We start from the raw sequence: 14,784 nt of genomic DNA, 5'->3' as shown, positions 1-14,784 counted from the left end.
ATATCAGAGTTTCATGATTCTGATTGTTAACTGCAACACTTTATGCTGCATTAGGGTTATCATATTGTAATATTAAACATATTGTAAACATTAAATATTCATTAAGTTGAAGTTACTACAATGGAAGATCCTCAGCAGATGTTTACATTGGTCTAAGCTATCCCATATCTAATTAAAACTGCAGACATTCAAAATAAAGTCCAAACCAAATATCTTCAATACTTGCATATATACATATATACTCACGTTTGAATTGGATGTATGGCTTGGAAAAAACAAATTGTTATTAAGAGACTGAAAACTTTTTAAATCAGTATTTTCTTCCAAATGTAATCAAAGCCCTTCCACAAGTGGTGTGTACTCTAATTGTTTTCACTTCCTCCCAGTCATAACTATTCCCAGTTCATGTTAATTTCTGGTCATTTCTTTATAGAATCATTATGAAAAAGATCATAATGTTTGTAAAGCTGAAGAGTAATGAAGAGGGACCATGTAGCTGAGATTTATTTCATATTAAATTTCTCATCATTTTGCAGCTATAAATATAAAAATTAGATGAATACATGGGAGATTTAGGACTGCAATAGCCATTCATGAATTCTTGCATTTGTAAGTACTTATGGTTTTAGAACTGAGAAGGGAATAGCCTTGAAAAAATATATATATAATTTGTAATAAACTTAAAACATACCTATCCTTCACAGTGAGCAAATCACCAAAAAATGCATGTATAAAGTTTAACTATAATTAATAACTTAGATAAGATATGATGATAACAGGTTTAGTAGTTAATATAAATCTTTTTTCTCTGTTATTTTTGGAACATCTTTTATAATTACTAGTTTAAATACTCAAATCATTGTTACATTATTTTATAAGACATGCATTTTTGTTGTATTGTTTCTTTTGTTTTCGTTTTTTCTTTTTTTGTTAACAGTTTAGTTTTCTCAGTCCTTCCTCAAACTATCATTGTAAACAACTCTAAAGCACAGCTTTTAGAGAGATTAAATACTAAATTCAAACAAATAAAGGTAACTTTTTTCATTGACTCTTCATGCATTACAATATCAAAGACAGTCTGAAAAGATCATAATCATAATACACTTACATCTCTCTACCCTTCTTGAACTGTGCAGCTGCAGAACAGGAAGATAGCTTTGTTGAAACCTCTACTGAGAAAACCAGTGATATTTTTATTACAGCTATTTCATATTTATACAGTGCTTGTTTTTTTCCAATTCTTCTTGCAAACCTGTTTCAATCACATATGAATGGTTTGAAAGTGCAACCTCCTTTGTGGGAAATGTTTAACAATACCCAGTAATAAACGGTTGAATTAAAGAACTCTAACAAAATGCTACATGCAGCTCTACATACTTGAGTATTTCAAGTAGGCAGACAAGACTACATTGAAAGAAAAGCATAAGGCCATAACAAAAGTGTCCAGATCTGAAAACCCGTTGTTCTTGTTTGAACACTCAATCTCTTGCTAAGATATAAGGGAAATTCAGAAAAAAATTAATATCAGTGTTTTTATCATTAACTGTTTCATCATAACTGAGTTATGAATTAGCCTCGGGTGCATTTAACTACAATGCCATCTTAAATCTTGGCAATCTTTGTTTAAGTTATAAAAACAAATTATATTTAGACCTTTGGAGCTGTCAGAATTCATATGAAGTCTCACAATGCATTTGTAGGTGATGATAAGAAATTTCAGCTGCTACTGTTCAATTAAATGATATTCTCCATATATATAATGCCTCTGATAAATAAGAGAAGTTGACTCCTTGAGGTTTTCCATGCAGATTTCTGTTACTTAATTTCATTTACAAGGTTAAGATGATTACAGAGTCAAGGCGGTCAGTTCTTGGTTGATCTTTGGGAAAAGGAAGCACAGGCTAACTGTATGCATCATAGGTAGAATGAGAATAACAAGCCTCAACTATTCAAAGACCACTTAAAATCATTGCCTTTCAGTGTTTCACTCACTGTGCTGTTTGTCTATAAGGCACCACGATGGATTTAATACCATGATGCTGGTATTTTCATTCACACTAGCTGGTTTCTGGAGTTCTGTCCTCAACAGTGGGGCTGGATTACAGAGCAAGAATTGAGATTTATTAAGAGCTTTCAAAATTTTAGATTTCTTTTCCACTAAAAGGGAGTCATTTGGGTGCAGAAGATGAAACTGGGAAGGCGTAAACTGAAAGAGAGCCAATAGCTTCTATTTGCCCCTTTTGGATACAAATTAAAGTCATTGTTCCAAGAGAAGGGTCTCAATTCTGTAGTTTTAAAATTTGAGATTCTGTAGTTAAAAAGTCTGAAGTACTTCCACCACAAAACTGTTGTATTTCAATACTACGAAAGGCAGGAATTTGGAATTGTCCTCAGGAGATGGTTTAGCCTATTCCACCTGCTCAAGCTACAGCATATTACTCAGGCCTCATTGTCCAGTTCTTAGTATCTCTAAGGATGGAGACTCCACAATATCTCCAGGCAACTTGTAGTGTTTGATCACCCTTACTGTAAAAAAGTTTTTGTGTGTGGGTTTTTTTCCTGTCACATTTAAATGGAATTAATTTTATTTCAGTTTGTGCCCCATGCCTTTGTTTAGTTGCTGGGTGACAGTCTGACAAAAGTCTAACTCTACCTTCATTATTTTCCCTCATCAAGTAAGTCTATATATTGACTGATTTTCCCCCTGAGCTGCCTCCTCTTCTTCAGGCTGAACAGTCCCAGCTTCATCAGCCTCTCTTGTAACCTTCATAAAGGCTGTGGTCAGTTTGCTGTTAGTTATTGCATGTCCCTCAGAAGAACCTTAAAGCATTGTAGTTAAGCTGCAGGGCACTGAGTGTATGGCGATACTTAGTTAGTGACCCTGGATTGCTGGGAAATGAGATCCCACTTAACAGGCAGTGAAAAGGAAACACTTAGCCAGGAAGTACAAGAGGCAAATTCAATAGCTGATGCTGCATCTTTTTCAGATCAAAAATGCCTAAACCCATGCAAACACCATGTACTGGGATGCAACGCACTAACTTGTTTCTAATTAAGGGCAACATATCAGGATAGAGGACTCTAACCTTTGCAGATGGATCTTTGACAATGCAATACATATGCATGGTCCTAAACACTCTAACATCAAAGTTTTAATAATGTCTTTGCTTCAGTTACATCTGTTCAGTAAATTCCTACTAGAAACCGCTTCTCTAACACAGAATTTGCTCACAACAGCTACCAGACGTTAAGTGTTTTGGCAATTCTTTATTGATATAAAGCTCAGTCTCTTAGCATGCCTCTCACTGCTTCAATATGTTCATACTTCTGAGGTAACTGTAGAAACTAGTTCTTTGATCAAATATGTTAGCCACACATTCTTACATTTCAGCAACAATAAAGTGCTCAAGCAGTTGAAATTCTCAAATTAGTTTCAATACATGGTTTGACCTGCATAAAAATAAGTAATTTGCATATATTTTTGTGAATTATGTTCAACTAATGAAGACAAATGTATTAATTTGGTTTAGTCACAGAAGAACTGAAGCTCAGCACTTTTATGCATGTAAAAGTGATGAATATTAAAGTTCAAATTATATGAAGGATTACAGATTGAGTGCAGACAAGCAAAAGGAAAAGGCCTCATGTTGGTACACGGTTTTCTATTTATTCCTATAGAGACAGATCCATTTATATGTCTCATATCCAATGAGTGATAAAAAATATGCTCATATTATGTCATTTGTATGGTCTGAAGATAATAAGTAGCTTCAAGAGAACTAAGGTGTCTTAATAAAACCAAGTGATTGATTAGAAAGGTTTTTTTTTTTTTAGTGCTTTCAATTTTGAATAGGCAGGAGACGATGTTTATACTTTTAGATTGCAGAGTTTTCATTACATTTATTATTTGAAATTATCTAAAAATGTAGAAAATATATAGATAAACGCATATGCACATTTCCTAAGTAGACACAGTGTTGGTCTGTAAGACGGAAATTTTTCTCCAGGACTACTACTTTACAGCAGGTAATAGACAAGGATAGCATAGGTATCCTCAGTATCCCACACAATATAAACAGAACATAACTGCAAGAGTCTGAAATCTCAGCAATGACTGAATTGAAAGCCAGTGTTGACTGTTTGGTTTAGTACTGTACAGATGAAATCCAGGAATGTATTTTAATCAATGCAAATTTTAAACTTCTGATCTTTGTAGTATCTTCACATATGTCAAATTTTGTTTCAGTCAAGTGTACTGCTGAAAATTTTGGAGACTAAATTAATACATCATAAACCTGTCATTTATTTAACTTTTGGAACTGTGCTTTTTGAAAGGTTCCTGCATAATTCATCCTTGTGGCTTTGCTGCTTTTACATAAATATATTTAAACATAGGTGTGTGAAAAGTATAAATGTTCTGTTTACCAATCAGTGTCAGACACAATTGAGTTACTCATAAGAGCAGAAGCAAAGCAAGATTTCACTACCCATATCTGTGGAGCCTAGGATGTTCTTTTTCTTTCATTGCTCCATATAAGGCAACATAAAATTAAGCAAGTTGTGCAATGTTTAAGATAAGTGAGGGAAACATATTTTTAAAAATCCTGTCTTGTTTCTCCTGGAAAAAAATTCTAGAATTATGTTCTGCATTGAACACTGACTGTCAAAGTTACAAATTAATTGAAAGGAATGTGTCAGTCATGCTCAGCACCAGTCACTGTGCTCAATGTCATAGTTTTCTAGTCTTTCCTGTGATTTAAGAAAAGATTTAAAAATATGCCTCTTCAATATGTCTCCTTTTCACTTTGGTGGAGACATGCAAAGGGAAAGATGTTAAGAGAGAAAGCAGCCCTAGCTACAATGAGTGCCTAGCTTCAGAGCGTGGAATATTGATAAACTCCAAGCAGTTATTTTTTAAAGGATCTTATGGATTTTTTGTTTTTCTTTTTTAAAGAAGGGATTTAATATAAGGTAGCTTTTTAATTCCTTGTATCTCTCTTACTACCCTGTTGTTCTTTGATTCTTAGCCTGGACTTCCAGGAGAAAAGATAAAAAGAAGAAAAAATTGAAGAATCATGGGTGTGGAGGAGGATGAAAACTGTACTGCTCAAAGTTCTGCAAAGTTTGAGAAAGAAAGAATGGGAGAAGTGGGAAAAAATGTTTTTTAACAAATGGTAAACTCACTTTGACAACTCCTCCCCAGTCCACAACTACTTACTTCTGTTAAGTTACAGCTGTTTTATTTCTGCCACTGATAAACACATTACAGCTTTTCACAACTATCAGTAAACAAGGAAAGCTCTCAACGTTGTCTTCTGACTCAGTCTAACAACTGCTTATGCAGAAATCTCATTTCCTCTTCCATATTGCAGTTTGTTTTCTATTACTGTTCCCTTCATACTATAACTAGGTTTCATCCAGTCTCATTAACATTTACGTAATTAAACATTAAATAAATTAATTCTATGAAAAAGATGAACAGTATTCTGCCAGTTTAGGTCACTAAATCAGCTCATATAGTTGTCAGTTTTCACAAAATGCACCAGCCCTCTGCCACTTTAAAATGACAATGAAGCTTCAGTCTTACTTTCTTATTTAGGTATGTTGTAGATAGAAATGTCACCCCTCAGGTTTTGGGAAGGTGGAGTGGTGGTGTATGTTTTCAGGTTTATTATTGTTGTTGGTTTTTATTTGTTTGTTTAAATAACTGTTCTGGTTCCCACAATCGGGTAAAAAAAATTAGCCCTGTTGGTTCTAACAGATGTAAATTAAAAATAGAGGAACAGAAAATCTGTATGTCTTTGTGCACCTGTGCAGGAACTGTAAAGAGCATCACATAGAATGGAAGCATCAAGCACTAAATAAATATGAAATGATTCCTAATGTCCAGCCTGAACTTCCCATGTTGCAGCTTTGAGCCATTCCCAAGCGTCCAATCACTGTACATCAGGAAAAAGAAGCCACTACCTCCCTTACTACTTCCCCTTCTCAGGAAGCAGTAATGAGGTCACCTCTCAGCCTCCTTTCCTCCAAAGTAGCTAAACCCTGTGTCCTCAGCCACACCCCACAGGACATTCCTTCCAGCCTTTCACCAACTTTGTTGCCTTCCTCTGCATGCATTCAAGTACCTTAACATCCTTCTTAAATTGTGGGGCTCAGAACTCATTATCATTATGATACACATCTGTATTATAACCCTGCTCCTTTCAGAAGAATCTACGCTGCAGGATAACAATAGATTTTCATTCAACTAGAGGTTAGAGAAAAGACTGTCCCCTACTGGACAATTGTACCTTATATTTTAAGATTAATTTATTTTCAGGTAATTTCTGGAAAATGAAAGGCTTTTTACTCATACTTTAATACCTGTTAAACTGGAATTAATTTTTCCATATTTATAGGTAGCACACTGAGCAGCAAAAATTTCTAGCACCACTATGTTCTGAATATGTAACAACATAATAGATATCTTTACTAGAAAATGTTCAAGCCATTTGTTTAAAATCTAAATTTGGATGTAGTTCATGTTGTAAGTGTAGAAACTGCTTAACAAAAATTTAATTCAGATATGCAACTATAGAATTCAGGGCTTTGGTCTTTTAAAAGCCAGACAAAATGTAAGAGACAATACCTTACACATCTATAGGATGATGAAGCATTGTTCTTACATTTACAAAGTGTTTACTACAATTTTATCTACTTTTTATCTTACAGGCAAGTTCCAAAAGTAAACAAATTTTTAGATGATTACAAAACCAGGCTACAAATCTCTGTCTGGAATGATAAATGTGGCAATAGAGGAGTCTGAACTAATTTTAAGAAGAGAGTTAAAGTATTTTGAGATCATATTCATAATATACTTTTTCACTTTCTGTTTCATATTTAGGAAATAAGAGTCATTTATTTGTTCATATTTTTGCTATATGAAGTTTTAATCTTTGAAATTATAAGCATCTATTAAAAGCTTTTGTTCTTAAGTAATGTATATTCTTATATACTGTGCCTTCATTTAGTTTTCCATATTTATAAACATGCCTTTAAACAAAAATGGCAAGAAATGAAGTCTTTTGTGAAATACCTGCATTGGGAACATTGTCAGGATCATTAAAAGATTTTAGTACTATAAAATAAAAACTTTTACTGTGAATATTTTTTGTAGGTCACTCCCTGGAGACAGAACAGGCGAAATAAATCAGCTGAACCCATACAGTGTTATTGGATACAACATGATAATTAAGTGTTCTACATTTGCTGATTAAACTATTTGTTTAAATTCTATTTGAATCCAACAGTCTATCACTGGCCTAGGTAGAATACTATTCTACCATATTTATTAATAGCTTAAATATAAATAATTCATTAAGTCATATTTCTAGAGAAGATATGAAATAGCAGATCATAAATTATTGCCTGAAAACCCTTTTTTTTTCTGCAGTGAAATCTTTAATTTAAGTGACTGGACTGTGAAATACTCTTTCTACAGTCTATGTCTGATGAAATTATATGAATGCTACTGTCTTCAAAATGTGCTTACTCCAAACATTTTAAGTACATGCTACACAGCTGACTGAAATTCCAAAAAAAAAAAGAAAGCCAACTCAACTCTGGCTCTGATTTGTCTAAAATAAAACATGTGAATGACTAAGTGAAAGAATGTTAAGATTAACTATGTTACACAACAGTATATGAATGAATTTCTGTGCACAGTGATCTACACACTACATTCAGTAGCCAAATAGGCATTTTGGAAATCATAAATGAGTGGGTTGAATTCTGAGATTCTTTAAGATCAATGTACTGTGATTTTTTTTTTTCTCTAAAAGATAGATATGTTTGTAAACAAAGACATTTTATTTCGTATTTCATTAGAATTTAAAGAAAAGAAACTGCTAAAGTGGCACCTCTAAATGAATAGAACATGAGAGCCTTGATATTTTACTTCATCTTTCGAACTTAAGTGAGTGTACTTGTATCTGGGGCTTGGAACCAATGCATCTCTGATGGGAGGCTTTTAATTTATTAATATATTTTTCTTTTTGACATGGGAGATATAACTTGTTTGTATCAGACTAGCTACCAGCTTACTATTGTGAAAATATAAATATACATTTTGCAGATAGGTTTTATCTATGCACATGAACAAATTTTGATACCTGGATCTTTTTTACTGTTTGTAGTTATTGCAGCTTTGTGCAATGGGTAGTTCCATAAGACTTAGCTTGGCAATTAAACATTAGTAGCTTTATCCACTTGGTATGTTGACCTCAAAATACATTGGTTTACTTTCATTCATATTCTGAGAGTTGCATTTTATCCCCATGCACAATGAAGAGTCTCCATGTAGTAGCACGAGTGCACCTTTCTTAACAATTTTTAAATTAACACTTAAATATTAGAGATCTGAGCCTCAATCACTTTCCAGCATCATTTTTCCAGGGCATTTTGACAGTCCTTTAGTATGGAAAGATCAGGGACACAAACGTAACATACTGTAGTAGGAAAAGTCATGTTTCAATCACAGCAAAGGAAAAGTAAGTCAAAAAAATAGTGAAAATAAAGGCAGTCGTAACAGATTTAGCTCACTATGTTTTGCAACTGAGTTAATATTTATATTAATAGCACAATTTATTTTCTTGTAATAACTGCACACAAAGGATAAAAAATTTGTAATTCATCTATTTCTCAAACTGTTTTTTGCCTTGCCATTAACAGATATTATAGGAACATCACTGCTATACAGTTAAACGCCCCTCCTAATCAAATTGTGTAACTTTCCACAGCTCAACAATCACAAAGGAACAGCAGGTGAATGATTAGCTCTGACTTCCTATATGCACCATATCTCCTTAACATCACTTTCCATTTTGTATTCCTTAAGAGTTAGAAGAAATGTATGCAAAATTTCAGGATTACTTACACCTACCATCTTTTGAATATCAAAGTTGTTATTTTGCATGTATCTCTAAACATACAGAGCTTGTCTAGCACATACAGGATATTACTGAGTTGCCACTTTAGTATAGATCACCTGAAAAGTGCATTCTCAGTAGATCTGCTCATATGGAATTTGTTTGACATATAGAGTTGTCAGCTATTTATGTATTCCACATTCAACATAGGAGCAATTGGCAATTCAGTAGAAAATCTGCCCAAGTCAGATGTAAGGTAGTATGCTCTCCTACATGCTGAAGAGAAAGAGGAATTTGGAAAAGAAATAAGAACCCAAAAGCACTCCAAAGAGATGAAGATTTGCTGCCTTCCAAGACATTAGTCCAAATATGTTTCTTCCAACTGGAGAGTTAAAAGTAAAAAAAAAAGGTGAAAAGGAGCTTTTCAGACTATTAAAGTCTTCAATTGAGTGCACAGAAGCTAAATTTCTAACCTTTCACATGGCTCACTTCACACTAACTATTCTAACAGTTAATATTTATGGAAATCATGAAAAATAGCTATTTCTATAATATTACTGGTTTTTACCGTATATTGGCCATAGGTAGTCATATTAACTGTATTTCAGTACGGCATTAACCGCATGTTACTGGATAGACTAGGTTTTCTTGAAAAAAGTAACAATTTATGCTTGATAAGGCAACCATAAACATGTGGAAGAAATCCTTTGCAATGGTAAATTTATCTCATCTAGGATTTATTCCAGAACAAACCCAAATTTAAACGCCTTTATCATGCATGATGAAGAAATGAAACACTTAAAACTACTGGAGGAGTTGAATAACACCTTAGAGGATTTGTTACTAAAGGCAGAAGTTATTCTGCATACTCAAAGGGTCTGTTCTCTCTCCTTCCACCCCATCCCCTTTGTTCATTTGTTTTCTGTCTTTTCTCTCTTTTTCTCTCTTTCTCTTTCTGCTTTTCTCCCTTGAATATTGATCTTGGGTGATGAGGTGTGTGCACACGAAGCCAAATTCCAATCAGAAACAGAAATATGTATGTATCTCTGATAACTAAACATGATACATATTTGTATATTTATTATTAGAAATAACTTATATGACATGTTGCAAACTTTATGCATGTTAACAAAAGATTTTCTGTCTACCATATTCATTGATAAAGAACACAGGACTGGCAAAACAGTGCTCCTTAATAAGACATGACAGGATAAAGTGAATACAGATCCCTGGCATCTGAAGCTTCAAATTGGAATAAAAAGAATAGATGTGCTCTAGCAAAGCGACTGTTACACTCTTAGCTACAAATATATAGACAAGGTTGAGAAGATGGAAAATAAAACAAAAAATAACTTAACTCCAATTACCAATAAGTTCTCGCTTATCTGCTCCAGATTAACAGTTGCAGTCAAACATGTCATCCCATGTCTGTTCTTCCCTTTTCTTTTTATTGTAAATGCTTTTTTCTAGCCTAGCACCAAAGATGTCTGACTGAAAATTATGTATATACGAGACTGTTACCTTAATTTATAAACATGTATCAAGATAATCACTACTTGTATGTATAACATCAAATTCACTAACTCTAGTTTATTTTTCAGGTCTTTAAATGTCAAATATGTTATATTAAATAAAGATAACAGCAAGATATCATATAGAATCCTGCCTTGCATCTGTTCCAAACACCTGTGCATTTTGTTGACATTAAAATTTTGCATTGATCCTACTTTGTGCCAAAACTTGAGCCTTTCTGTTTTCCTTCATCGAGGTTACATTTTAGCAATATAAGCTTTGTTTACTCCATTAATACTTTTAGAGAGATTAAAATAATCACATAAACTCAGATTTTGCTTCTTCAGTGTGTATAGAAGGAGTTGATACTTATACATTGCATAATCTGCAGTTTTTTTCTCCTCATCTTGGTTTCTCTGAATTTTAAACTTCTACATTGTGAAAAGGAAGCTTCTACTTTACTACTTTAAGCTAAAACTATATTTGGATGATTGTATTTTCCAAGTGATTATGCTATGATAAACTACTCTAATAGCATATTTTTTGTCAGGAAGGCTTTTTGCTCTTCTGCTTGTACTTACTTAGACACGAGAAATTATGTTCTCACTATTATTCTGTTAGCCTTCAAAATGAACAAGATATTTTGCACCTAACTCCTTTGATGATGTTCTCCATAAGTAACCATATCCATTCTACTGTATTCAACATAAGGCCTGTAACAATAGTATTCTAAAAATTTGATTTTATGTGCAAATATTTCTGCAACTTCAAGCCAATATTCCTGGAGATAAATGGATATTTTTGTAAAATTTGGGAGACTAGATGTATACCTTTCAGATACCGTGCCTCCAATACAAATAGTTCTGTACTGTTTTACTGAGAGATATGTTGCTTCCCAAACAGACATAAGTAATAACAAATGCTTTTTTTATTAAACCATTGCACTATAGTTTCTCAAACACTTGACAAGTTACTCTTTTAGGATTATTAACTCTAAAAAGTTATGATTGCGTATTAACTTCTTCTGTAATCATTAAATAATGAGGAAATCTACTTTTATAGATTTAACTGTGTCTAAGTTCTTCAAAAGACTCTGGAATTATTTTCCCCTGTAGAAATTAGATTATCCGCAATGCATGAGTTTATTTTGTATTATCCACTGTTCTGTAAGATTTTTGAGCTTCAGTAAAGCAATATATTTAAAAAATTGTTCTAATAGTCAATATGGATATACTTCTTCATAAGTTTTTCTTTTAAAGGTATGTGTGAACTATGCTTTCGTTTAGCAGAGACTACCCAATTTCTCTCATCTTAGACTGTGCAGTTAATACGCAGGATACAAAACTTTTATAAATATTAGTTCTCCAGATGAGTTTTTACAGACACTGAAAATATGGCATTAGTCTGTTATTCTCAGAAATTCTAGGAATGCTCCAGATGCTGTTTTATTGTACCTTCATTTCATTTGTGAAAACTTTATTTCTTATTTTAAGTTCCGTGATATTCCCTTTTAGGGAGGCCTCATCTTTTTTACAGAACTTACTTCAACATCTTTGGCTAAGTTTAACATTGTTTGTAATCTTGTTTTACTTTCTTTGGTGATCTGATTCTTGCAGGTATGTTCTCTATTTGTTTCATCTTAATTTGAGACAGTTGTCAGCTTACTGATCCATTTGTACAACATTATTATTTCCCTTGACACAGGTAATTTGTTATTACTTGGCATCTTGAAGATGAATAAAAGCTGAGTAACATCTTTGATATGAGTTGAAGTTAATGACAAAATAGTGCATGCATATTGCCTGTTCTCCCCAAATAAGACAGGGGCCAAAGACCAAAATACTGTTTGCTTACTTGCTTCCTTGCCTCTTGATATCCAATACTTCTTCCTCTAATATTTAACTATAGAAGTCTGTTTTCTGGCTTTATCATTGCTTTTCATCTGTTTTCTTTGGTGTTTCTTTGGTTACGCAGCTTCTCTGATTTATGCTTAACCAATATCGTTAATGAAATAGCCTGGTCTCTCTGATTCCTATCACTTTGGCACTTTCATGAGCACTTAGATTTTGGGGGCAGGTTTCAGACGCTTCACAAGTTTATGTGCAGCTTATTCAAGGACTTTAAACTGTTTCTAAGATAAAATTTTCACCATACTAAACCTAAGGAAGATGGTTTTCACCCTGAAAATAATAGAAAGTATGTATATAGCAGAAGATACTGAATGTCAGAAAGAGCAGCAGAAAGCCCAGTCTTTTCTGTCACTTGTATGTCTACAGACCATATTCAGCAATACATGATGTCAAAATAGAACAGGGTAGAAAAATTCTATATGGATTAAAACTAGATTCCTAACAACGAGTTGTTCAAAGACAAAATGAACAGTCATAGTTTCTATAGCAAGTGTCTATTTCATCATGAATTACTAAAATAATGAAAATTATGAAGATGTCATTGAAGTTGCAGTAAATATCTACAAGATATAGGGAAATCAGTTCCAAATGAAAGATCTATTAGAGAAAAACATAAAACATATTCACATCAATCACAAAGTGATAAATTCTTCTTAAAAACAAAGTTAAAGTAAATATTGATCTTACAAAGAAGTCAGCAGAATGATCTTACAAGATTAAGTAATATCATTGTGCAGTACAGTCTTTGTGTCACACCATTTCTTACTCACATCTGTTCTGAAATCTAAAGCCAGATCCTCAGCTCATGTCTATCAAAAATCATTACAACTAGTAGGAACTCAGCACCTCAGTGCTTGCTGACTCCCATCATGTGAATTCTAGCAGCCAAACTATCGTCTGTAGCTAGCTTTTCATCTTCCAGCTAAAGTTTTGTTCCCAGTCAAGAACATCTGACCTGGAAAATATTTACTGAACTGGAATTGCTCTGCAAAAACATATTCCACAAGGTTAATTCAATTTTTCTGTTGTCTGTGGATTATACATGGCATGTTATGGAGTCATCCCTCCTCTTTTAAGGATTTTAGTGATGAACATCTCAGTATGGAAGCATTACCCCTGTTTGCTAAGGCAAGGCTTGTAACACCAGCATCTCATTCTCTAAAGAGATCAACATTTTAAAAACATTTTTTTATGAAATAAGGTGCTGTGAAAAGTACTTGTTATTGCTGTTGAACATATGGAAAGCACAATGTAAGAGAATCATATCATATGAAAACATCCAAATTTTACAAAGTAACTATATTTTTCTGTTTTGAAAAAAAAAAAATAAAATCCATAAATGTTAATTAAATATGTAGTTTCCCCAGAGAAAAAGAGAATAAGAAAAAATGTTAGCAGTGAAAAGAAAGCAATAGTGTATCAGAGCTTTTCTATGCTATTACAGCAACTAAGATTAATGAACAGAGAACAAATGGTTGACATTATCACCTACCCATGGGAGTTCCAACACCATAACCTTTTGAGTCTATCAGGCCTCCAATCTGTGTTAGGTTACAGTTCCGCTGTGTGACAAACTCAATGGTTGTTGACTCCATTAAAAATGCATAATCGGAGGTAAGCACACGCTGGATACCTTCTTCATTACTTTTGACAAGCACTGACTGCCTCCTGCTACTCATGAAGGCCCACATCTTGTCGTAAGTGGAGATTTTGGATTTCTGAAAGACAAATATTTGATGCAACATAAATGCAGAATAATATGCTTGTAACAGTGAAAACAGATTCTCAGTCTGCACATTGCTCGCTCATTGTATTTTAGTACATCAGGTTTTACCAGGGGGTCCTGTACTTTTCCTCTTATCTGTACCTCTCATCTTGTTTCTATAAAAAAAAAACCCAGCTAGACAGATTGTCAAGAAAAAGTGCATTATCTGTTATTTATCTGCTTTTTGTTGTTAATATGCTTTTTATTAAGTATTTCACTGTAGCTAAGTTCATCAACAATGTTGGTGAGCGCCACGGGAGAACCTGTGTATTCTGGCATGTTTTAAATTGTCAGACTTAATCACTCAGCTACACCTGACCAATTTTGAAAACCTAATACACAATGTCGCAACCTGAAGTACTCAAAGCATTTAAAGATGGCAGGACATGGAGAAAACAGTTGTGAGGGAGAGGGCAGCAAATATTTTATCTGTAAAAAATAATTGGAGAGAAATTTTAGGTAAGAGATAGTATCATACTCTGGTCACACTAATACTAACTTGTCATTCAGAAACTGACTACTAAAAGTCCTAAAAATATCTATGTATTCTTTGTTTTAATATTCGCCGAATGTGAAGAACTGTTGTGGTAGGAAGAGACAGATGGTAGTTTGAGACAAAGGAGATGTATAGTACTTTGACACAAAGTGATGCTGTGCGACTATAGAGGAATTGCTTCCATTCCTTCAC

The 14,784-nt window shown here is 33.5% G+C and overlaps 1 protein-coding gene across 3 annotated transcripts in view; it reads right to left on the bottom strand.

The window, feature by feature from the left end:
* Positions 1–14,784, bottom strand: part of GRIK2 (glutamate ionotropic receptor kainate type subunit 2) — a 398,712-nt gene that overhangs the window by 26,865 nt on the left and 357,063 nt on the right. For all 3 annotated transcript variants that reach the window (XM_054061971.1, XM_054061969.1, XM_054061970.1), the window contains one exon: positions 13,824–14,049. In XM_054061971.1, coding sequence (XP_053917946.1) covers positions 13,824–14,049 — 226 coding nt within the window. The remainder of the gene's footprint in view (positions 1–13,823; positions 14,050–14,784) is intronic.

This window comes from Cuculus canorus, chromosome 3 (assembly GCF_017976375.1).
Source record: "Cuculus canorus isolate bCucCan1 chromosome 3, bCucCan1.pri, whole genome shotgun sequence".
Taxonomy (NCBI): Eukaryota; Metazoa; Chordata; class Aves; order Cuculiformes; family Cuculidae; genus Cuculus; species Cuculus canorus.
This window is presented reverse-complemented; position numbering and strand designations above follow the sequence as displayed.